The sequence below is a fragment of the Tamandua tetradactyla genome, chromosome 9 (assembly GCF_023851605.1).
Source record: "Tamandua tetradactyla isolate mTamTet1 chromosome 9, mTamTet1.pri, whole genome shotgun sequence".
In the NCBI taxonomy this organism is placed as follows: Eukaryota; Metazoa; Chordata; class Mammalia; order Pilosa; family Myrmecophagidae; genus Tamandua; species Tamandua tetradactyla.
The window spans coordinates 29,393,513-29,418,165 of NC_135335.1; the positions used below are offsets into that span (position 1 = coordinate 29,393,513).

General features: G+C 50.2%; 1 protein-coding gene and 1 long non-coding RNA gene across 11 annotated transcripts in view; one reads left to right on the forward strand and one right to left on the reverse strand.

The window, feature by feature from the left end:
• Positions 1–24,653, forward strand: part of CHCHD6 (coiled-coil-helix-coiled-coil-helix domain containing 6) — a 358,373-nt gene that overhangs the window by 318,218 nt on the left and 15,502 nt on the right. For 2 of the 10 annotated variants that reach the window (XR_013157712.1, XR_013157716.1), the window contains 3 exons: positions 18,759–18,894; positions 20,078–20,278; positions 22,231–22,436. The exons of 1 other annotated variant lie outside the window; for it this stretch is intronic. Coding sequence is in view for 4 of the 9 variants with exons in the window: in XM_077116310.1 (XP_076972425.1) it covers positions 18,759–18,894; positions 20,868–20,954 (223 nt within the window). In the remaining 5 variants the exon portion in view is untranslated. Of the gene's footprint in view, positions 1–15,950; positions 17,883–18,758; positions 18,895–19,895; positions 20,057–20,077; positions 20,279–20,867; positions 20,976–21,242; positions 21,376–22,230; positions 22,437–24,653 lie in introns of those variants that run through there. 7 more of the 10 variants (XR_013157713.1, XR_013157715.1, XR_013157714.1 and 4 more) reach the window with 7 other exon arrangements.
• On the reverse strand, positions 19,996–23,710 carry LOC143646892 (uncharacterized). Its single transcript, XR_013157718.1, has 4 exons — positions 23,453–23,710; positions 21,668–21,775; positions 21,237–21,381; positions 19,996–20,444 (listed from the first exon to the last, which is right to left on the reverse strand). It is a non-coding gene; the product is annotated as an uncharacterized LOC143646892 (long non-coding RNA).

Genomic DNA, 24,653 nt, shown 5'->3' on the forward strand with positions numbered 1-24,653 from the left:
GCCAAAACAACATGACTGATCTTTTAACAAACACACGAGAATCTACACTTACACCATTGATGCTATCTGTGAACAGATTGATTTGGAACTTCTGTTTTGGCAGAAGTTGAAGATAAATACATCCTTTATTCTTTGCTTCTAATTCAACAAGTATTAATTGAGCCCCTACTGTGTGCAAGTACTCCTTTACTCTGTAATTCATGCCCATCTGTCTTCATTCTCTATAGAATCATTATTATGTGTGGATCTTTGTATTATATACATATAATGACACTGTAGGAAATGGACTTTTCAGTTCATGCAGTCATTGTGCTTAGGACTTTAAATTTGGTGTCTATACCTTGTGTTCTAGTTTGCTAGCTGCCAGAATGCAATATACCAGAAATGGAATGGCTTTTGAAAAGGGGAATTTAGTAAGTTGCTAGTTTACAGTTCTAAGGCCGAGAAAATGTCCCAATTAAAACAAGTTTATAGAAATGTCCAATCAAAGGCATCCAGGGAAAGATACCTTGGTTCAAGAAGGCCGATGAAGTTCAGGGTTTCTCTCTCAAATGAGAAGGCACATGGCAAACACAGTCAGGGCTTCTCTCTCAGCTGGAAGGGCACATGGCAAATACAGCATCATCTTCTAACTTTCTCTCCTGGCTTCCGGTTTCATGAAGCTCCCCAGGAGGCGTCTTCCTTCTTCATCTCCAAAGGTCACTGGCTGGTGGACTCTCTGCTTCATAGTGTTGCTCTCTCTGAATCTCTCATTCTCCAAAATATTTCCTCTTTTATAGGACTTCAGAAACTAATCAAGACCCACTCAAATGGGTGGAGACATGTCATCCCCTAATCTGGTTTAACAACCATTCTTAACTAAATCACATCAACCCGGAAGATGATCTCATTACAGTTTCAAATATACAGTATTGAAATAGGGATTATTCTACCGTTATGAAATGGGATTTATATTAAAACATGACTTTTCTTAGGGGGCATACTTCCTTTCAAACCAGCACACCTTGTTTGATTTGCTGTTTAATGTAGCATCTTTAAGTGATGAGTGATAAAAAAAATACTCAGATGAGTATATATCTCCACAGCTTTTCAAAACGAAAAGTAGTTTGTCTTCTGCTTAAAAAATAAAAACAATGCAGAGAAGTACAGAGTTGAAAAAAAAAAATCCAAAATCTCTCCACTGCTTGTACTTTGGTATAGTTTCCAGACAGCACTTGTGTTCACAGAAGCGCAGACACACAATTTCACACAAATGGGATTATGATCTTTTGTGACACAGGCAGTTCAGGACCTGCCAGTTTCCCTCCTCCGCATGTCTTGGACGTATTTCTGCATCAGCAAATATAGACTTCATCTTCATTTTTAATGACCATATTATTCTTCTAGATGATCACACCAGAATTTAGGTAACCAGTCTCTTAGTGGTGGGTCCTTAGGTGTTGTCCAATTTTTTACCAATATCATGAATAGTACAACAACCAACCTCATCTGTCTTTATGTACTTATTTATTTAAATCCTTCTAGAAGGAACTAGGGTCAAAGAATATACACACACAAATACACAACTGTATGTTTACACACATTTATGTACATTTTACCAACTGGCCTTCAAGAAAGGCTGCACCAGTTTTGCCTCCAGTGATCCTTGAGGGTCTTCACTTTCTCAAGACTTCCCACATACAGGATTTTTTTTTTCAGTGTTTTTTTTTTCATGCATGTCTTTAAAAGATTTTTACAGTCACACAATCACAAGATAAAAGCCATATAGTTGTACAATCATTATTAAAAAATCAAGGCTACTGGATTATAGTTCAGATACTTCAGGAATTTCCTTCTGGCTATTCCAATAATCCATGTAATGATTCAGTAGTCATAATCACTTGCTAAATCCTAGTTTCTCAGTTACACCTCCTCCTTATTTGCTCATTCTCTCAGTCTTCAGGGGTATCTGGGAAATGATCATTTTAACTTCTTTGTGCTGGAAAAAGGGGTGTTGACTGTATGGAATAGAGGAATAAAACTGGTTGATGTTCTTGGAGAGACTTGCACTTCTGGGTTTCAGGGCTTATCAGGCATAGAAACAATCTTGTGTTTCTGAAAAATTAAACTTACTAAGAAAAATTTGTATAGAGTCTTAGTTAGAGCCCAGGGTATTCATTAGGGTTTTCAAGAATACTGTTGGTTGGGGCTTGGCATACTGTGCTAGTTTGAAGTATCTGGCTAAAGCTTGCATAAGAGTAACCTCCACAAGGATCTTTTTTGTTCCATTTCTTTCCCCCTTTTTTGGTCAGGAAGTCATTCTCAATCCCACGATGCTAGGGCCAGGCTTATTCTTGGGAGTCATGTCCCATGTGTGTGTGTGTGTGTGGGGGGGTGGATAGGGAGTTTATTTGCAGAATTGGCTTAGACAGAGAGGCCACTATAGAGCAACAAAAGAGGTTCTCTGGGGGTGACTCATAGGCATAATCAAAAGTAGGCTTAGCTTTGCATTCCAGAATAAGCTTCATAAGGGCAAGCCTCCAGATTGAAGGCTTGGCTTAATACATCAGGAGTCCCTAATGCTTGAGAGAATATTAGGAATTAAACTTTCCACCTGGGGAAGTTTAATATTTCCACATTTCCCCCCAGTCCCTCATGGGTACTTTGCAAATACTTTTTTATTTTCTGTCCCCAGTACTCTAGAATGTATTGGGTTATTATGTTCACCTGTATAGAATAATAAGCCCTCATTCCCTATTCTAGGTTCCATGTAATTAGATTGTTTAAATAAAATGACCAGACAGGTTAGATAGTATGCTACAGAAAATTGAAATCTGAGGCAAAATAAACACCTCTTCCCTTGGTCTCATAAAGAAGTTGAAGTTTTAAAATATAGACAATATCCTTCTTTACCCTGTGTTGGGATTTACCTTAGTTCTAACCAGATACACTTCATTCATATCTCAAATTGAAGTCTAGTCACTTTTTCAGCTTCTTTAATAGATACTGTATGGAGTAAAGTTGACTTTCAGAGATGCACAACTCTAACTCTGAGTCTTGGGTATCACACAGATACCCAATGTTCCAGGGAATGACTAGGTTATACACAGAGAGCACACAGCACCTCAGAATTTAGAAATAACAGTTAAAACTCAGGGATAGATATGACTGCCTAAAGAGCTCACAATCCAGCAAGCGTTACAACGAGCCTTGTTTGAACATTCTGTACTCCTTAATTATCGATTGTCCAATCTCTGCTCACTTTCTATCCCCTGATAAGCTATGCACTCAAATTCAATTCTCAAAATTTGCTCATTGTGGTTAGTTTGCATTAGTGAAGCCATACAATATTTTTCCTCTTGTTTCTGGTTTATTTCACTCAACAAAATGTCCTCACAGTTCATTCATATAGTTGCTTGCCTCATAACTTCATTCCTTTCTACAGTTGCTCAGTATTCTGTCATACCCCGTACAGGATTTTAACTATCTTTTCAAAAGTATCTTTGCCAATCTCAAAGCTAAAAAAACAAAAACTCTTATTTTAAAAACTCCTCATTTCTTCAGGTACTAGTGAAGTTAAATAATTTTTCATACCTTTATTGGCCATTTGTCTTTCTTTTTTGTAAACTGCTTACTTATGGCCATGGCCCACTGTCTCATTTTTTTTTCCTCTTAATTAATTACAAAGGGTCTTTGTATAATGGTGCTATTAATCTTTTTTTCCTTTCATTTTTGTTGTGACTATTTTTCTAGTTAATTTTTTGTTTTATATTTTACCCTTTAGAAGTTGATGGGGGAGAGAGGTCTGGATTTTTGTTGTTCATTTTTCTGTTTGTAGCTTATATCACATGGCCAAGTCCTTTATTATAATCTTCCCTAATATTATAATCCTGTGTACCCTTACATTTAGGACTAGTGCTTTCATGATAGTATTTTCTGCCATTAAAATTGTTGCCCCAAATGAACCCTCTAGAATTTATTTAGGTGTAAAATAAGTCTGCCTTAATTTTTTTTTCCAAACCTGGAGCCCTGTGTCCCATTAGCACTGATGTACATTTCTACCCCAATCATATGCTTAATTCCTACTTAAACACTTGGGTCCATCTCTAGACTCCCTTTTCCACATCTAGTCCTGTACATTTTAAATATGTTTAAATCATATTATGAACCTACAGTTAGTTAAAATATTAACTTTCTGGCAGTGCAAATTCTTCCAGTTTGGTGGTGTTTTTTTTCCAATTTGTTTCTTCAAGTGAGCTTAGAATCATTTGTCAAACTTCCCCAACCCCACTCTCTGCCAAAATTAAAAAAAAAAAAAAAAAGAAAAGAAAACCAATGGGCTTTTTATTGGGATGAGTGCATCCTTCTTAATACATTCAGCCCTGTCAACCACCACCCTTTTTGTTTGTTTGCTTTATTTTGAGATAAGTTCAAAGCCATAGAAAGGTTACAGGAATGATACAGAGAATTCTGCAGATTCCCTAACTGTTGTCCTACAGCATTTGCTCCATCACCTTTTCTCTCTTTATAAAAATGTTGCCTTTTTCTGATATGGTGACCCATTACTCAGCAACCCCAATCTACTGGGTCTCGCTGCCCAGAAAGATACAGAGGCAGAGGCAGGCGAGGGCAGCCAGCCCCAGAGGAGCCCTGACAGCAGGAACGGTCAGGGAAGGGGAACGCTTTGTCACTCGCTGCCAGTAGTTCACTGGCAATATTCTCAAGGTTTTTCTGCCCCTCGCCCTTTCAGACTCCCTTGTCTGGGTGTGGGTTGAGTTCTCATCCCCCTGACCCTGTGTTTTATATGGGATGCTGTCCCTCTCCTTGGGTGCAGGGACGCATTGCAAACCTTTTCCTGTACCTGAACAATGGACCTGGAGGGGGAGATGTCAGGCACTTAAAACTCCCACATTTGGGGGCTTAGCAAAGCCCTCTTCAACTCCCCTAATTCCTATGACAGGCCTGGGTGGGCAGGTGGGGGGAGGGCATGATCCCATCCAGCCCAGCCCCGGAGAGAACTCCTTGAGTACAGTCTCCCTGGCCTGTACATCCAGCAGGCAGGTTTGAGTGCCCAGAGCTGCCATGTAGGTCTCGTGGGGGCCAAGCAGGCGCCCCCCCCAGGAAGCCAGGTGGAATGCAGCAGAGGCTCCAGCTACAAAGAGCAGCAGGGCTGGGCCCCTGTCAGACTTGACCTGGAGCTGCAGGAGAGCAAGAACAAATCCCAGAGGAGAGCTAGGTGGGTGGGGGCCCTGGCTGTGGTTGGAAAGCCAGCAAGGCTGGCAACAGGAAGAGGAATTGTGTTCAGGGGAAGATTGGAAAGCAGCGTCCAGTTTGGCTCAGGACAGGCTCACCTTGAGGAGGCACTGAGTGAAGCTGCCAAGTCAGATCGTGCAGACACCTCATACGCCTCATGTGTCCATGGGATGTGGCCTCTGCCCCATGGCCACTGTGAGGAGATAAAGCCCAGATGACTTCACTATGGATGCCCTGTCCCCTTACCTTTATTTATTGAATATCTGCTCCAGGCTCAGTATTATGTGAGGTCCTGGGAAAGCAGAGTGATACTGTATGGGTCCTGCCCTTGAGGCTGAAATAGTCTAACTGGGAGAGGGACTGGAATTCACTGCCTGGGGTAGCGATGGTGGTGGGAAGGGCCTTAGGCCCCTCGGAGAGAGGAGACTGCACTGCCTGGGAGGGCTGGGGAGGATCACAGAGCAAAAGCCTTGTTGCAGAATCAGAAACGCTTGGCTACAGGGAAGGGGGACAACTGGAGGAAGGAGATGCAGCCAATGACTGCAGCTCGAAGCCCCACATTGTGTGTGCCCCCCCACCACCACCACGACATGATAATGGCAGGAAGTGTACTGTGGACCTGCAGAGGTTGGTGGTGGAGGGCACACACATGGCCTTTGTGCAGCACCTTGAAAAGCAGGCAGGGAAGGAGAGAGTGTTCCAAGAAAAGGAGGAGTGAGAGCAGTGGTGCCTAGGTGGAACACGGAGGGCATGCTGAGAGGGTGGCAAGGAGCTCATTCTTTCACCACCTGCTGTATGCAGCCCTGGGAGATGTTGGGGACAAACCAGTGCAAAGGGGAGTTCACAGACCAAGAGAGAAGCAGATATGCCTCTGGCAGCTACAAGCACTGCAGGTCCACGTGCAAGCTCCTGGTAGGGCTCCCTGCGTCTTTCTTACACTTGCTCCTCGGCACTCTGCTGTGCAGACACACAGTAGACCTTGACCTGCTGTTTGCATACTAGCACCTGGGTCTATCTGAGGGAGGCAGGAGATTTGCAGGAGACTGGGAGAGGGCTAAGTCGTGAGGGCGGGTCCATTAGACTGGCAGGGTTATGATCAGAGGAAGTGCCACAGGCACAGAGGCCCCCCAAACCAGCATGCTCCTGAAACAACAGGATGTCCTCTCTGTGAGAGCAAAACCCATGGCTGGAGAGGCAAGAGACAGTGTCGAGATGCAGGGGCCAAATTGCAAAGGGCTCTGTATACCACACAAAGGGAATTGGATTTTACCTGATTGTTGCCAAGGAATGGTTGGAGGATTCTGAACATGGAGTGACTTCCAGTCCCAGTACCTTATAGTTCTCCAGGTGGCAGGGGGAGGATGGAGGGAGGGAGACCTTGGGGAAGCTACTGTAGAGTCTGGGTGAGGCATAGTGAGAGTCAGAAAGGGGCAGGATATAAAGACTTGAGAACAGATTCCTAAGAGGTTTAGGAGCCCAAACAAACAAGGTTCTACCTTGCACATGCCACCTGTCCCTGTCTTCCCTGGTAGACTCTCCACTTGACTGGCCCTCACTTCAAACTTCACCTCTTCCAGGAAGCCTTCCCTCTGCCTCGATCCCCTTGACCAGGACAAGTTCCTATGCCACATGCTGCCATAGCATGTCAACCTTCCCTCCACAGCGTCCAGCACAGCTTTTTTTGTTTCATGCTTGGTTCTGTGGTTGCTTGATTTGTGCTTTTCTACTGCACCACGCGAGAAGCTCCCTCTGGTCAAGACAGGGCCTGGTTCTGTTCACTGTGGAGCCCCCCGCCCCCCCATCGCCTCTGTAGTGCCTGCTCATAGTAAGCATGCATGGATGTGAGTGGAGGGACGAATACACTCAGCATGATGGCCCAGCTCTGACAAGGAGTCACAGGACTGGACAGAAGCCAGGCGGGTGCCTGAGCATGGCCAGCAGGCTGGTTGGTAACTGGCTCAGGGATGGAGTGAAGAGTTGCATGATCCAGGCCCGAGGAAGAATGGTTGGCACCACTCAGGGCTAAATCAGGAAAACAGAAGCTTCTCTGTGTGTTCTTGGAATAAGGGGCTCCATGCAGGATTTAGGGACCTACCAGACCACCGGAGGAGATGCAGCAATGAGGGTCAGGGAGTTGATGCTCCAGAGCTCTGCCTGAAGCTCTGAAACTGGGGTTCTCCAAAGCTGGAAGGGATGCTGCTGGGAGTCCCCAGACTCTCTGAGTAGCTCTAACCAACTGTTTCCAACTCCATGAGTGAAGTGGGTGGTTTTCAAGAGCTCACTGGGACCCCCCTGGTACCTCATGTGCCCACCAGGCTATACCTGCCACAGAAATGCAGCTCTTGATCAGTAACTGGCTTAGGCTGAGAACTGGAGGTGGGGGCACTTGTGACTGTTGTTTGTTGCAGAAACTCTTCTCATCAGGGTGGAGGTGTTTTCACATACATAAACCAACCAAGACTGCCCAGCTGTCTGAGTCCTAGTGCTACCTGGGTCAGTTAGCCACCCCCAAAGATTGCTGCTGCCTGTTACAGTGTCTACTCTCACCTGCTCTCTAGCAGATATGTGCCCCACTTGTACTGTTCTGCACCAAGATCCCCTTCTCTCACCAAACTCAGGGAGCCCATTTCCATAGCAGCCCATTTCCATCTCCGGCCATCATTCCTGGCCTGCATAGAGCAAACCCAGACACTCCCCTTCTCTGTATCTCACAGTGCCTTGGCAGAGGGTGTGTCCTTTGGACTGCCCAGGGGTAGATGAGTGGGTTACAAGCAATAAATCCACCTTAGCATTCCCAGCACCTTAAATCCTTTCCTCTGCACTAGACCAGTTGTATCTTGAGTTGGCTAGAGCTGCCATGACAAACAACACACAGGGTATTGCTTTAAACAACCAGCATTTATTATCTCACAATTTTGAAGTCTAGAAACACAACATCAAGATATTGACAAGGCCATGCTTCCTCCCAGGGTCACTAGTGTTCTGGCGGTGGCACTCCTCCATCACATGACTGTCTCTCTCTCCTCTTTGGCTTCTTCCTGTTGCTTTCTCTGACTGACTGAATCTATATTCCCTCTCTCTTTTATACCGCCTACAGTCATACAGATTCAGGCCCACCCTGATTGCACTTGGCCACACTTAATTAGGACATGTAAGATCCTATTCACCAGTGAGTCCGCACCCTGACTCACCTCCCCTTCTGCAGAGATGCTGTTTACAAACAGGTTCACACTCACAGGAACACAGATTAAGACCTGAATGTGACCTTTGAGAGGGACGCAATTCATTCCCCAACAAGCCGTGTGTCGGCCTCACAACTTCACTTGACACAGGCCTCCGCGGAGTCCTGGCCTCAGTCATCCAACCACTGGGTGGCAACTCCAGAATCCCTGCTTAGTGTGTTGCTATCAGTAACCCAGCCCCTCCATTACCCTGCTTCCTTCCTGACCTGGCACCCTTAGAATCCTTCCTCTTACATACTCCCCAGGTCCCTGCCAATCTGAATTGGCAAACGCTTGCCAATCTTTTATTGTGAGTGTCACACCTCTGCTTGTGTCAGACGGTGTTCTCGTGGCCCTGGGGTCGAGCATCACTGGGGGTCTGGAAACAACAAGAGAGGTGGGTTGGTGCATCTTGAGATTCAGAGTGCAAGGCCATAAGAAGGTCCCCAGGCAAGAGGGAGGCTGCCTCCTCAAGGCTGTGAAGAGCTAAGGCTGTACCTGCCTTGGTCTTACGGCTGTAGGAGAGAAGACAGCTTTGCTCACAGGGCTCGTCCTCATCTTTTTAAGGGTCTGGTGCATCGTAGGCACTCAGTAATTAATATGGGTTACAGGAATGAAGGAAGTGAAGGGGTGCTTTTGGGTTTCTAGGCAGATGCATGTGAGTGTTTCCGTGGGAAAGGCTCTAAGAAGGTAACAGGTCAATGGAAGGTACAGGAAAGGCAAGGCAGAGCAGAGGGAAAGGTGTAGCTTTCCTGTGGAGGAGCAGTGTCTGGGTTCAGAATGCAATGTCATTCTAAGGCCCTGGTTTCTAGGACCCATGGAATATCCATAAAGCCGGGGTCAGAGCGCAGAGGCCGAACGGCAGGCCCAGGAGTTTGGGTGTCCTTCTGCAGGAACTGGGAATTTTTGAGCCAGAGAACCTGATCCTCATCCTTTAGAATTGTCCCTTTAATTCATATCAGCAAGGATGTGGATTGGAGTGGGGAGGCTAGCCAGGAGGTGACTGGAATTGTCCGGGTAACAGATGGCAAGGATCCAAACTGGGGAATGGAATGGGGGAAAAGAAGTGGCTGCCCATGGAGTCCTGCCTGGAAATTCTTGGGACCCTAATGTTATTCACGCCACTCAACCCACAGGAAGTAGAATCAAGGTTGGAAGTCAGTGTCCCTGCAAAGTCTGAAGCAAGTTGCCCCACTGTGCACTCAGGGATGGGCACCACGGGGTCCCCTGGGCTGGGTCCACAGCTGTCGAGTGGGGCTTCTCTTTGGCAGAAACAGCCCCAGAAAGCCTGTTTTGGAGGTGAGGGCTGCCCCAGGCTCTCCAACCCCAGGTATTCTTAGTGAACCCATCTTCAAACACTGAAGCCCACCGCGACTGTGCCCGGGCCCCCTGCTGTGCACCGGAGCACAGAAAGCACCAGGTCCCTGCTGCCTCACACAGTTAGTAAATCTAGAGGGATTCTTAGGGGGAAGTTTAGGATCTTTTTTTTTCTTTTTTCCGTTTTGTTTTTAGACACAGGAACGGACCATCTCTGTTCCTGCGTGTGTGTGTGTGTGTGTGTGTGTGTGTGTGTGTTTGTGTGGGTGTGAGAGAGAGAGAGTCAAATTATAGTCTCAGAGGAGAATCCTGTCACAAGGCAGGATTCTCCTTCATTGAATAAGCGGCAGCCAGGGGCCAATTTGTGTTTCCTTCCCTCCTGGGAGCCAGAACTCTTCCTCTACTCTCCCCAGAAGTGCTTCTCACCAGGGCTTTGTCTCCAGGAATAGCTGGCTTTTCTGCCTAAGGGATCGGGGGCAGCTGGAGGCCAGCATTGAGCCACTGATAGTGATCCTGCATGGCAGGTTGATCGATGGAGAGATCTTTGGGTTCCTCTTACCCAGGCTGAATGGCACATCATCAATAGCAGCCAGTTAACCAAGTCCTTAGTAACCAGCTGTTCCCACCAGCAGCTCAGCCCTTGCCAGGGGTTAAAGCAAAACCTCTTCTGAGCAGCTAGATTGGACCTGACGAAGACGGATGTCTAATTCACTTGGAATCTCCTTACTTCTGCCTGTAATAAAAAGCTTGCTCCATATATTTGCCCCTCCTCTGTCAACGTTTCTCTGAAGTTAAGTTATTTGATGTCAGGAGGACATCAAATAGCCCAATTCCACATCAGGCCAATATTATCAGATGGATGTCAGCAGTGATAATGGAAGAAGGATGCATTGATGAGATTTCATTTATTAAGTAAAGCAGAGAGGGCACAGAGGCTCTGGGAACTGCACATGTGAAAAGGCAGAGGAATTAACTGGGGGAAGGAAGAGAGATACTTGGACTTTGTTCACGAAACCCTCTCCCAGCTCATGCTCAGAAGCCAGAGTGCCTCTGATGAGGGAGGACAGGGCCCGGGACAAACAGACAGACAGCCTGTCCCCACTCTGCCCCAGGCAGGCTCACTAGTGGGATGGTCTGCTTCCTTTCCTTTCTCCTTCCTGCCTAACGAATTGACTCTGTTCTTTGTTGTCAGCCTGTTAGGGCCACCTATTCATCATCCCCTCCCCTGGCATGGCCTCCTGTGGCTCTTGCCTGGTAGCCCCTCCACTCCACCCTCCCCCTCTGCCCACTCTGATTTGTTACACGTCAATAAACTTCTAGCACCACTGGGGAGCCTGGGACACAGTGTGGTTTGGGGCAAGTGTCTTTGGTCCTTTTCCATGCCCTTGGATATTTCTTCTTGGAAATTTGGGAGTCTCCTCTAAAGGCAGAGTGGAGAAAAGGTAGCACTGTATGGTAGCACTGTGTGGGAAGGAGAACTTTGGGACCAAACCCACCAGGCTCTTATTCTCTGCTCCCTGACTAGCTGCATGACCTAGACCAAGTCACTTCCTGTCTCTATGACCCAGTGTCCCCATTTGTAGGTCAGGGACAATAGCATGTGACTCACAGTGTCACCCTAGGAGGTCCTGCCTTAGGCCCTTGGCTTGTGTTAGTTCTCTGAAAGGCAGGGCCACAGGCCTGAATTACATCTCCTTGCTTAATTGGGTGAATTAAGGCAAGCCAGGGTAATTCAGTTCACCTGCAAATGGAGGTAATTCCTCAAAGCAGGTGGCAAAAATGAGAGAAACTGTATGCAGACCCCTGACCCAGAGCATGACATGAAGCAGCTGCTCATTACAGTGTTGGTGGTGTAGCTAAAGTGTTGGTGGGACCTAGTGTCTCCCTTAGGGCCACAGAGGCTCCTCCAGGAAGAGCTTCTGGAAGCTGCAAAGGACACACTTGCTGCATCCCAAAAGGATGCAGACCCTTCTCTGAACTCCATTTCCATGTTTGAAATAGACTAATTGTCTATTAGTCCTGATGTATGCATTAAACGCCATGCGGGATGAGCTTGTGGCACCCTTGCTGTTTCATAAAGGTGCATACCTTTGCATTCCCTTCCCTCCCCTCTGCTCCTTCTCCTCTCCTCCAAATGCCCCTGGCGGTAGTGATCCTGGTGTCTATTCAGGACTCCTCCTTTCTCCTCCTCTATTGCGCAGCGCCGGCCTATAACGCTACACTATGGAACACAAAGAGCACAGGCAAAGCCCTGCCTCTGGACTCCACATCCTGCGTGGGGCAGAGAAGCAAATGTGTTGTGACACAGTCCTGGTTACCCAATAAGGGGCACAGAAGAGCTGTCACTGGGCCCCAAGGAAGTCCCTGGTGGCAGGAAAGGTGGCTTAGAAGTTTGCCGTGCAGATGAGAGAATTGAAGCCAGGGAGGAGGGACATTAAGTAAGCCCTCTGTGGGTGTTTCACTGGTGCAGTGCTGGGCCTGGGGGAAGTTGGGAAGTAAAGCCCAGGCAGGCAGTGGATTGCACCAGGGCCTAAACCTGTGCTCTCATCTAGCTTGCTGCCAGCTGGGTCGCCCCCAGTGAAAGCACTCAGGCTAGTGAGAGACAGATGTCAGATATCCAGCTAGGCACATGATGGCAGACTGCAAAGGCAGAGAGTGTGGTGCAGCCTGGGGGCCCTGAGAGAAGCAAGTGAGCAGAGTGGCTCCAGGCAGTGGGTTTGGAATAAGATATAGACCTGAGACCTAACCTTGCCAATCAAATTGTGAGCTTCAGCTGGCTGCTAAATACTTCAGAGCTATGATTTCTTCATTTGTAAACTAAGGCAAATTGTAGTTCTTACCTTATAGGCTTCTTCTGATGATTAAATGGCAGAATGCCTAGCACAAGGTCCAGTGAGTTGGCATCTTTTTAAACCGGCCTGGTGTTTTTGGAACCTGTGATTTGCTTTATGTGCTAGAAAAGTCTCTGATCACATGTGGGAGATGGGCTGGGAGTAAACAGAACAGTTTGAGAGGCACTTGTAATGAAGCTAGAGATGCAGAGATGAATTTAGAGCCTTGTCCAGGAGATAAAATTGGGTGACAACTCCAGTGGGGGTGGGGAAGGTGGGATGAGCACAGGGGGAAGACAAGGAAAACCCCAGCTGGATGTCTGCTGCTAGCCATGTTAAGAAGCAGAGGAAGAGAGCACACGGCCACACAGGTAGCCGATGCACAGGCCCCAAGCTCTGGCCTGGAGATGGGCCCAATAACTCCATGGTCCTGGGGTGCTGTAAAGAGGGAGAAGGTGCCACAGACAGAGCTGTGCAGACAACACATAGGTCCACCCCGAAAACTGTGAAGGGTACTGGGAAGAGGCCGTGGCTTGAGAGAGAGATGAATTAGAAATGGTTTGGGTTGCAAGTGCATGCAGACTCTGGAGAGAGGAGCATGTTTTCAGTGGCAAGAGGGGAATGGTGAAGATGCAGGAGAGGGAGGCTGGTAGGAGAGACCAGCCCCAGAAGGCAAGGGCTAGCCAAATCACAGGGGATGCGTGTTCTGGGCCCTGAGGAAAGGGCCTCCCAGGGCAGGAGCAAGGCTGGGTGTGGAGATTTGATTGTAGGTGGCAGCTGGGCCTTGATATGCCCACAAAGCCAGGCTCTGTGCCCTATGGCTTCTGTGATCCATGGGAGAGGCACCAGACCCCAAGACTAGGGGTGTGAGGTATGGTGGGGAGAAGCTGTGGGCTCTGAGTGTGGGGATGGGGCAAGGGAGAGGATGTCAGGAGGGGCTGCGGGGGGCCTGGACCTTGAGAAGCAGGAGAACTAGGGGGCATAGTGGGGAGAGAGGGGCCTCCAAGTTGAAAGAAAAGTGGCCTGGGGGCATGGTCTGCATTGGGAACCACTCACAGTTGGAGGAGGGGAAGGGCAGATGAGGCAGAAGACAAGGCAGATGTCTTTACCTCCCAGAGAAGATGTGAAGCAGGGGCTTGGCAGGCCTCTGCTGGCAGGATGCAGAATGGCTTTGGAGGTAGGAAGAGTGGTTTGTGGCATCTAGAAGCATCCAGGTGAGAAGGAAGCAGAGGAGCAGGGGGTGGAGAGGGTTGCTAGATAAGAGAGGGGCAGTTGAGGGTTGTTAGGTGTGTAGAGTGTCTCCCAGGTCTCTGATTTGGGTGGCTGGTGGGGATGGGAGGACACAGGGAGGAGGAACAGGCTGCTGGGTGGCAGTGATGAGAGGCTGCATCAGGAATGTGCGGAGGGCAGAGTCCAGGAGGCTGCTGGATATGGGGTCTTGAGCTCCAGAGGGTGAATTGCTGGAACAGACCTGGGGGTGAGGGCAGGAGGACATAAAGGGGTTGTCAAGAGGGTGAGCCAGGAGAGCACCCAAGAAGAAGACTGTGGGAAATTTGTGCCCAAAGAGAGAGAGGGCCAGGCCCACATGACCCTGTGAGGTCCCTGGAGGTGGGTGAAGGTGGTTGTGGAATAGGGAGAGGAGAGTACCCAGTGTGGGGGCCGCAGCAGCCCTGCATAGTACAGATCGGAGCTGAGGCTGGTGGAAAGCTGGGAACGCTGCCCAGGTTACTGAGGTCTGAGTGAGGAGGGCAGGTTTAGAGTTGACTGGTTGCCTGTCACTGGCTGCCTGGATGACCTAGACCTCTATCCCCTGTGTGTGAGGGTCATAAGGATCCGACCCTCCTCTCGGAGTTGTCGGGAGAGGCAGGGTGACAGCTGTGTGGAGGCCTCTGTGCAGCTTGGCATTTACTGAGCACCTGCTGACCCCTCTGAGGTCCGAGGCCATGCTGGGAGCTCATGTTCCAGGGCCAGCAGCTCCAGCACCCAGCACCTCCTCTCCTCAGCTTCCCTCTCCACCCCTGGCCCACCTCAGCTCCCCATACTGGCAGCCAGGTCGCTGAGGGGAGCAGCAAGTCACAACACATACTTCTACACACATTCCTGTCTGACAGCCATCAGCTTCTCGGGTGGGCAGGGATATTATTCCCCTGTGCAGGTGAGGGGGCTCCCTTCCCCCCCGCCCCAAACTCCAGTGATGTTAACCCCTTAAAAGCCACACACACCATTAGGTAGTACACGGAGGGCTCATCCCAACAGATGCCCCTCAGATAGGAGCACAGGACTTCTTTGTATCTCTGCAAGGTTCATAGCACTGTGGTTAAGTTCATTTGAGTTTTGGAAGAGCAGCTATTAACAGGTGAGCTCTTTTCTGTGCATCTTAAAACAAGGTGGTGATGGACAAGGATTGGGTGTGGGCTGCCTTTGTAGGGAGTGCGACTGCTTTCCAGAGGAGCTTGACTGCAGCCCTAGGCCTGCCTGACTCCAGAGAAAGCATTTCATTTGGAGAGCAGTGATCTCCTTGTACTATCCCAATCAGAGCCTTTTTGCAGGGAAAGTGGGTGAGATTTTTTCCCATTGACTGTTGCCTACATTGATAAGTTCCAGAGGAAGAAGGCCTTCTACAGTCCCAGGGGTGACGTGGTATTGGGGTTGAGTGCATAGATTTCACCACAGCCCAGTTTCTCCTGAACTTGGAACCCGGTGAGTGTTCTGTAAGATTTGCCCTCAAAAGGCAGGGAGTCCTCATTCAGGAACTGGAAGGAGAAGTCAGCGGGGACAGGACAGAGTCCATTTGACTGTGGGAAAAGAAACATTTGTGGGACAACTTCTACTGTTCATTGACTCCCCTGCAGAGTAAGTGTTGGTGTCATAGGTCAGGGAGAGTAAGGCCCAGAAAAGGTGGGTGTTGTGCTCCCCGGTGGCCCAACTGGCAGGGACTTGCGCCCAGCCTGCTTTGACCCCACTAGCTTCATTCCAGGATATCCCTGTACCACACCAGTAAGCCTCATACAGAGTTTGAGCTTCAGGAACATTCTGCCTCCAAACCATTCGTCCCAACACTCAGTATCTGTCAAGTTCCTATAGGCCCTTGTGAGCTGGTCTTAGAAGTTGCATGAGGACAGAGAATGCACTGCCTGGAGCCTGTGCCAAAAGAGGGTGAGGTGGAGGCTGTGCCCTCGAGGGCTTCTAATCCAAACAGGCAGTGTAGGCATGTGGGAAATAGCATCAGAAAAGAGGCTGGTGTGAAAGGACTGCAGTGGAAGTGACAAGGGGAGATCAAGGAGCCTGGGAAAGGATTCCAGGCAGATAGATGGACAGAGTACTAGTTGAGCCTTTGTCCTCCCTGCAGGCACTGAGTAACATCACATGAGCCACCTTTGCAATGGGGAAGAGAACTTGCCATGCCTTCCCAGAAAGGGGCACGGGAGAAGAATGAGCAGGGAAAGGCCATGGGGGTGGAGGGCAGACAACAAAGAGACAACCTGAGGTTTCAAGGTGTTCCCAAGGAAAAGTCAGAGCAGCTGGAGCAGAGGTGGAAAGCAGAAGGTAAGGAGGACTCACCTGGGAGAAAACGCTGACCAGAAAGGCTGCTGTCCTCCCAGAAAAATCCATTTTAAAGGGTACCCAATTAGACACATCTGTGTCAAAAATCTTTTACATATAAAAATAAAGAGACTGATTCTGCAAGCATTTTGGGGGGATGCTGGAGTATCCTTCCACCCCACCCTATCCCAGTCATATACTCATCCAAGATAACTTTCTGCAACAGCAAATAGAAGACAGTGAAGAAGGATGACCCAGGTCTTGAGAAGAAAAGGTGAAATTATCGACGGAGCCAGCCTGTCTTTCATGTGCAAAGATAAGAGAAAGATATTCGCAGGTTAATGCTGAGGAAGTGCCCCATGTGTCTTCTTTAAGACATTTCTTGAAAACTTAGTCCATGCACATAGAGATGAATCAAAACTCTAACCTCAAGGATTGGAAACTGGTGTAGCATTAAAATACCCATTACGTCTCCCTTTTCTCCATGGGTCACTGTCCTGGGAGTCTAATGGCACCATAGTCCTTCCTCTGCTTCCTCCCAGGTTCTCCTGTTGCATCTTTTCCCTTAAGGGTTGCAACACTGGAGTTGGGATGGAATGGTGTGACAGCCACTGGGGTCCCCTCTTCTTTAGTTTATAAATCGCCCATTTCTTCCAAGCCCCTGAGCACACATCTGAACTGGTTTTAGCCATATGTGGTCATTTCACTGCCTTGCTAGTGATCATTTTAGAGGGGGGTGGTGACCCAGTTCTGGCCAAGGAGAAAAGGAGAAATTTTCTAGACATGAAGTTCTAGGGAAGGGTTTTTCTGCCTAATAAAAAGTGACTGCAAACGGGGCCGCTCCTCGCCTCAAATTCCGCTGTGTGAGGGACGGTGCTTGAAGCTGCAGAGCTGTCTCCCAACCACGAGACTTGCAGCGCACTCAGGATGAGGCTGGGGACAGAGAGAAAGATGGCCTCGTGGAGTAGGCACTATATTGCTGCAAGAGCCCTTCTCCAGGCTTCCAACGGGAGATGAGAAGCACTGGATCTCTTGTTTCCTGAGGCATTGGGTATTTTGTCACTTGCTGTTCCTCACTGATGAATTTGGTTTGTTTGAAAATATCTTAAGATAATAACTGGTCCTTTCCTGTTCCAGCATCTGCTCCATGGCTCTGTGTTTTTAATGTGTGAGAAACTGGGCCGGGAGAGAGATCAAACTTGGGGGGTCTCCCTGCCTCCCCCCTACCCCAACAAATCCAGCTTGGATTTAAGCCCATGTCTCTCCGACTGAAGCGAAGCTGCATAAAGTTTAACAGTGATCATTTGCACTCCTGAGAAACTTGAGGAATGTCTTTCTGCATTTTTACATCTCCTGTGGAGCACCCTAAAGCCACAAGCGGCTTCTAATTATGAAAGACCGGTGACAGGGATTTTTGTGACTCTGCCTCAGCTATGAATGTTCCCGTGTTAATCTGCCTTAAAACCAATTCAGAAAAAAGAAATCAGTAGAAACTATGTCAGTCCATATAGTGTGCTCCTCCTCTTGGTAGCTGCACAGCCCTGGCTAGTGGCTTAACTTCTCTGTCCTTCAGCTTCCTCACATCTGCCACGTAAATAAAGCTGTTGTGAGGCAAGCAGAAAATGTGTGAACTCTGGAAACAGCACCTGGTATGCACTGGACAACAAACTGCTGTGTGTGAGTGTGCGTGCACAAGGGGCTGGCCGAGGGTCAGGAAGGGGGGTCAGAGTGGAAGAAGAGTCCAGAAGAAGAGCACGATCAGAGCTCACCCCAGGAGGCTGGGCTGGGTGCCAACTGCAGCCTCACTGTGACATTTTGCTCTTCTAGCTGTTGGATTTTGCTTCACTTTTTTTTTTTTTTAAAAAGAGTATATTCCTTTTTTGTGGGTTCTAAATAGTTTGAAAAAGGAAAAAAGAAAAAAAAAATTGTAAAGTATCCCCCAAATATTCCAGTGACTATCTCTAAGAAGTGAAATTTGGAAGTTTTTCTTTTTTAGGCATTTCTTTAGTTTTCAGTTTTCTTCATTGTGCAGGTATTAGTTTTAAAATGAAAAAAAGAAATAAGGCTTGCTCTTGTGTATAAATCATATGGTCACATTTGCAGGTTATCCCGACCAAGGACAGTCCTGGGAGGAGGTTGCAGTGAGCAGGCACTGCCTGGAAAGGCCACCCTGGAGCGTGGGGAGCGTGGTCGCCCGTGGACTGCTCAGGCCACCCTTCCCGTGGGCACCATTGCCCTCTGTCCCCGTCTCGCATCCCTGTCACCTTCAGGCCCCTGTCACCTAGGGAAGGAGCCATGGCCCGGGGTCCCCAGGCCCACGGTGCCACCCGCTCTGCTGCCTGCTGGTGTGTGAGCTCAGGTAGCAGCAGTTCACTGCTCCCCGCTTCCTTCTTCCCCTTTTTCTAAAATAAGGAAGTCAGAATCCTGCTCTCTGAGGGTGATGCAGGTGCTGTGGACGTCAGCACCTCGCCCATGCCTGCTCCCCACTGTGGGGCTAATTCCCCTCCCCTGCCTCACCCCACCCCTGGCTTTCGGGTGCCCAGAGGCTCCAACCTGTGATGGTGGGCACTTAGGCCGTGCCCCTGAAGGCCATCTGCTGCTTTGTCTTCTGCAGGCCCCGCAGGGTGGAGCCCGTGTGCTCGGGCCTGCAGGCCCAGATCCTCCGTTGCTACCGTGAGAACATGCAGGAGGTGCTGCTGTGCTCGGACCTGGTCAAGGCTTACCAGCGCTGCGTGAGCGCTGCCCACCAGGTGCGCCCTTCCCTGTGGGCCGGGTCTAGGGCAGGGGTGGGGGCTGGTCAGGGGAGCCCTCTTCAACTACATCCAGGCCTCATCACCTTGACGAACCTGACTTTTACTCTGTGAGGGATACCTATGTAGTAGGTCTCTCAGGTACCTCCCGGTTCAAGGGGTCTGTCCCAGGAGTAGGAAGATGGTCCCTTGAGATCACGCCTGGAGCAATAGGGGGCAGGAAGCAGCTGTAGTGAGGCCAGGCCCCACTTCCCAGGGGCTGGCTGGTCAGTTGCAGACTGAGACATGTCCCCAGGCTGGTCACCTTTTGGCAGCCAGGAGTGGAAGCATCAAGGAAGGACCCAGAGTCCAGGGTGGGGTTAAGTCATGCAAAGGGAATGGGAAGCCCAGGGAAGAGGGGAGAAGTGGGGCGTGGGCAAGCATTCCAGTTTGAGACAGACCAGTAAGAGTCAGTGTGGACCATCAGGTCGCTTCCTGCCCAGGTGGCAGAGATGAGGTAAGGGTGAAGGGTTCATATCCTCCACAGCCCTGCCCCTACCTCCTACCCCTCCCCACCCATCTGTAGACCCAATGGCCTTTCAAGTGACCACCCATTGCGGTGCTACCCCTGGGCAATGAGGTGACCCACCATCTCCCTCTCAAGTTGGAGCCAAAAGAGTGAAGTGGAGAGGATTTAAATACCACACTACCTTCTCTCCTGAGTACAGCATGGCTGGAGCACCTGTCTGTCCTCCTCCCCTCCTGTGTTGGTCAGAGGGAGTCACCAAGGCCATAGAATTCATGTGCTCTTCAGCCCCCACTTACACAGCATTGGGGGCATCAGGTGCTGCTGCCCACCCCACTGCCTGGTGGTCCTGGGTGGAGCCTCAGTGCTGAGCCTCCTGGCCAGCTCAGTCCAGTCCTCCCTGAGCTGTGGCTTGAAGCCTTCCCCCTTCCCGAGTTCTCCCAGCCGCTTCCTTTTCTCTCTTCCAACTACCCCCAATTTCTTTTCTCTCTTCTAGGTAATTCTGTGCCCCTCCCAGGCCCAGCACTCTCTTCTGACTACCCCACCCCAACACATCTAATTTCCACATAGGGAAGTATCATTTTTTCTAGGTGCAGGAGGCTTAAACTTTACAAAGGATTTGCATTTTTTGTTCAAACTGATTGAAAAGGGGTTAGGACAGGCCCTTCTCTCCCACAGAAAAGCCTCTTTTGCCAGCATAAGAGACAAGCACCTTTAAGGACTTGGTGTGTGAAAAGGTCAGAGGTTGAGTGGGCCAGTTATCCTGCCCACTGGCTGCGTCTGTGGCCGAGCATCTCTCCTGCAGCCAGAGGCTCCCCCTGAACCAAAGGAACTCCAGCCTGGGTCTCGGCCTCAGGGACACAGTGAGGCAAGCTTTGTGTGAGTACTAATCCCCAGCTCCCTTGGCCTGGCATAGGCCCACCAGCACTGACTGTCCTAAATCCCAGCCGTGAGCCACACGGAGGGCAGGAGCAGAGCAGAGTCCCTTTGCAGCTCAGCACCACGTAAGGGAAACAAAGCCGGTCAGCCTTCCAGAGAATGAGCCCTAGGTGGGAAAAGAGGTTCTGTTTTCCATTATGGAGCATGGAAGGCTGTTGGCCAGGTTTAAGTTTTAACATGGAAGACATTGCCAACCATTCCCGAAGAATTTCCTACAGAAGGACCCAGGGAAATTCTGGCTGTATTAGACCAAGAGATCTAGGCCTAGGGAGCGGGCTCTTTGGCTGTCCTCCTTTATGCTCAGCAGGGGCTTTGTTCTCTACTCATATCTGCAAGGTTAAGGCTCGTACAGAAATCCTCTCCCCTCCCTGGACCTGTGAGCTGTTCCATCTCCCTAGCTCATCGTTGAACTTTTCATTGAAAGAGGGACTGCTGCACTCCTGGCTTCTCGTTAGACCCACCTTGCTCCTGGCCTCCCCAACCCTGGACTCTGTCTTCCCTCCTTCTCCCTCTCCCTCTTTCCATCCAGGCCCACACCTCAGTGGCAGAGCCAGCCCCCAGCACCATCCCCTGCCCTAGCAGAGGATGTCTTCAGCAAACACCTCTCACCCCTTGATCTGCATCACATGAGGAGAAGGTGTGTTTACTGAGGAAGACAGAGTACATTAAGCTCCAGTGGATTTTCTGTAGCTCTTGCATGCCTGAAAGAAGCTCTGGGGTGCTGCCATGCCTGCCCCTTCCTTCCTGTCCCCCAACTCCCTGACATTGTTAAAAAGTAAATTGAATCCTGAACAACTGGCAGCCTTAGAGGCCAGTCTGGCTCCCTCCGGGTGGAGCTCACAGCTGGTGCTGGGGGAAAGCCCTTTGACCCTGACTCCTGCTGGGCTTTCATACTCACCCTCAGAAGCTGCAGCAAATGCTGAAGAAGCCCTCTTGCTGCCTTCTACCAGCTTCCGCCTCCATGGGCTCCAGTGGAAGCTTGGTGTGGGGGAGCGCAGGACCCCTAGTAGTGATTCACGCCAGGAAGCTCCAGAGTGGTAAGGCTGGGTGGGGAGAGCCAGGCAGGAAATTTTGTCCCTGGCAGCTGGGGACTTAGTGACTGGGATGGAGGCTCCACTGGTCAGGGAGCTAAGATGGGGAGGGCAAAGCTGTTTCCCTGAGGTTCTCGTGCACATCCACAGAGATCCTTGCATGAGTATGGACACCTGTGCCGCCCTTCCCAGCCCAGAGACACAGTACAGTGCTTGTAGATGTGGACAGCTTCTTGGTAACCCAAGGACGGAGCAAACCTTTAACATACAAGAACCCAATTCTTTATGACTCACACACCAGTGGACGCTCTGTGATCTGGTTTCACTTAGAAAATTCTGAATTAAGTAGGAGCACAGATGGGCGACATCTGGGCGAGGCAGAGGGAGAACTGGGTTGCGACCTGGTCTGCAAACAGAGTATTTGTTAAACACTTCAATGGCGAGGGCGGGCAGGGAGGGCTGCAGGAGCAATGGCTGCTGCCTCCACTGGCATTCTCAGCCAGCCCTGGGGAGATTAGATGGCATCATGTTAGGTGGTGCCAATTAATTACTGCTGTGATCTCTGGGAATGATTTAGGTGAGGGCCTGTTCCCTGCTGGGCACTTTGCTGGAACTGGGGCACAGAGAGAAAGACACACAGGCTCAGGCCTCCAGGACACCACCCACTGGGGAGGGAGGAGACCGTCATACAAACACAGGCCAGTAGGACTGTGGTCAACAGAACAATTTGCGAGGGACCCTGACTGCATGGATGTACCAGGCAGCTTTGGGGACAGTGTGGGTGTTGAGACCTGGGCCATATGTAGCCATTTCCAGGTAGAAGAGGGCCCCAGCTGAGCTCTATCCTGTTCTCCTTTGTAGGGTTGAGGAGCAGCCACCGCTCCTGGGCCTGGCAGTGAAGAAGGGACCGGTGATGGGACTGCAGACTTGGGGGCCACAGCTATTGTACCCAGCAATTTCCTGCAGGGGCAGCTATGTATGCCTCTGTGCTCATGGCTGCCATGGGCTTAAGCAGTAGCGTGTGCACTACTGTCTGGAAACAAATAAAATAGATATCTTTGTTTGCAGTTATTCGCTTGACTGGTAACCATGCCTGCTGCCTGCTGTGTCCAGCCCTGTGTTAGACACCCATGAGGCAGAGAGGAACAGACAGGGCGGCCTCCACAGGGGGTGCCCGGCCTAGCAGGGGGATCCCTGCCTAGTAGGGGTTTGGGCTCAGAAACCCCTAATCAGGCTGCAGCAGAAGACTGCCTCAGATGCAGGTATGAGATGAAATGAGGGGACATGAATTCTTTCTGGGATTGGAGAAGATGAGGCCAGGCAAGCTTCCCGAAGAAGGTTCTGCCTGAGCTCACGTGCAAAAACCACATGGAAGTTTGCTGGGCAGCCCAGATCCTGGGATGGAGGGAATCTCCCATAGGGGCAGCATGGTTAGGTATGGGGTGGTTATGGAAGCCCATGTAGCCAGGCATTCTTGAGAACAGAGGTGGTGGGGGCAGGAGCGGCAGGATGAGGCATTTGTGGGGGTTCCTGGTGGACCTGCCGAAAGGTCTTATGCACAATAGAAACACCATTAAACCTCTATCAGTAATTCCTCTCTGACTCAGAGAGGGTGGCTTGATGTAGGTGGGACTAAAACCAGAAAAGACAACTGCAGCCAGCTGAGCAACAGGATGAGTGCATAAAGCTGGCTGTGGCTCAGGCATGGCGAGGGGAGACTCGAGAGTCAAAGTTGGCAGGGCTCTGCATGTGACTGGGTGACTTCCAGGTCTCCGGCTTGGGTGGCTGGTGAGTCCAACACTATAGAGATGGAGAAAAGCCGGTCCCCACGAGGCTGGAACGTGTGGTGTTTAGCTGGTGTCCAAACCCCAGGCCTTCCAGCCCAGGAAGAGCCCCTGCACCGAGGTGACACGGCCAAACCCTGGAAGAGCCTTGGAGGAGTGAGAGGCAGGAGGAGCCGTGGCCTGGTGTCAACATCCAACCGCTCCACCCTGAGACTTTGGGGAGTCCCCGAGCCATCTGGACCTAAGAGCCTGCCATTTGCAGCACAAACATCTCTTTTCCCAGCCCTGGATTCTCATACTCAGCACTTAAGTGGAGAGTTGAGGCCGTTATAAAACGCCATCATTCAGCCAGGTTGCCTTTCAGCTTCAGGGTAGAGTGGCTTCAGGAGATGTCCTCTCTATCAAGTCTGGGTCAGTTTATTAAACCCACAGGAGACAAAGCATGCAGAGAGGTGTGGCCAGAGGAAAGCTGCAGGGCACCCGGCCTAGAGGGCTGCCGATCTGACCTGCAAAGGGCCACGCACTCCCACACATCCTCCAGCAGCCCAGCGGGTGCCCGCATGGCTTAGTGACATCATGAAGTGACATCACAGCTGCCCTTCAGCCAGAAACTGCTTGAGGCCCTTCTCAGACTTTATCCAACTTCCAGGTCTCATGGGAGTAACTTTCAGACATCTGCTTCTCTTTTCCAGAGGTCAGCCAGGGGTGGGAAACCAAGAAAGTGCCACTTAACCACATTCTTGTGGACTAGACAGTGCCAGGAACCCTGTGAAACCCTTTTCTGGGTAACACCCCACACCTACCCCCCCAAATTCCATGGCTCACGACAACCACCATTTTTTCTAGCTCCTGGTTTCTTCCGGGCTGTGCTTCTGACCAGGGGCAGCAGCTCACCATCGTCTTCTGGGGTCTCTCCTGCCTGCGGCCAGCTGGCTGATCGTCTGGGAGACAGATGATCTGGGGTGGCCTCGCCCACCCAGCAAGCAGTTGGTCAGGACAGTGCAGTGTTCCCCCACGGAGCTGCTCCTCCTCCCTTAGCCTAGCCAGGACCCCACAGGGGCCTCAAGTTTCCAGGGGTGGCCAGAGGGAGCAAAACACTGAAGCCTCTGCATCCTTTGTACCCATTTGTCCCATTGTAGCCAGAGGCCAGAGAGGTCACTGTTGAACTGAGGGGAGTGAAAAGACCCCTTTGGCCTCTGAGCTCAATGAAACCATGTCCTGCTTTGCGAATGTCCTAGAATGAGGGTGGTGGGGCAGCAACCCTCTCCAGAGGTGCCGGCTATCCCATGCCTGGAAACTGGACCAGCCAGAGGAGCTGGGAGGCAGACCCAGAGTGGCCTGAGGAGGGCATGATCTGCTAAAAGGTTATGGATATAGGAGGGAGCGAGTTCCTTTGCCTCTGGCCCCAGTTGCCCAGGCCCCTCTTCCTTCAGTGCCTTTGGCTCCAGAAAGTCTCCCACCCTCACCCCTAAATCCATACATCGTTTCAGGGAGCTTGCT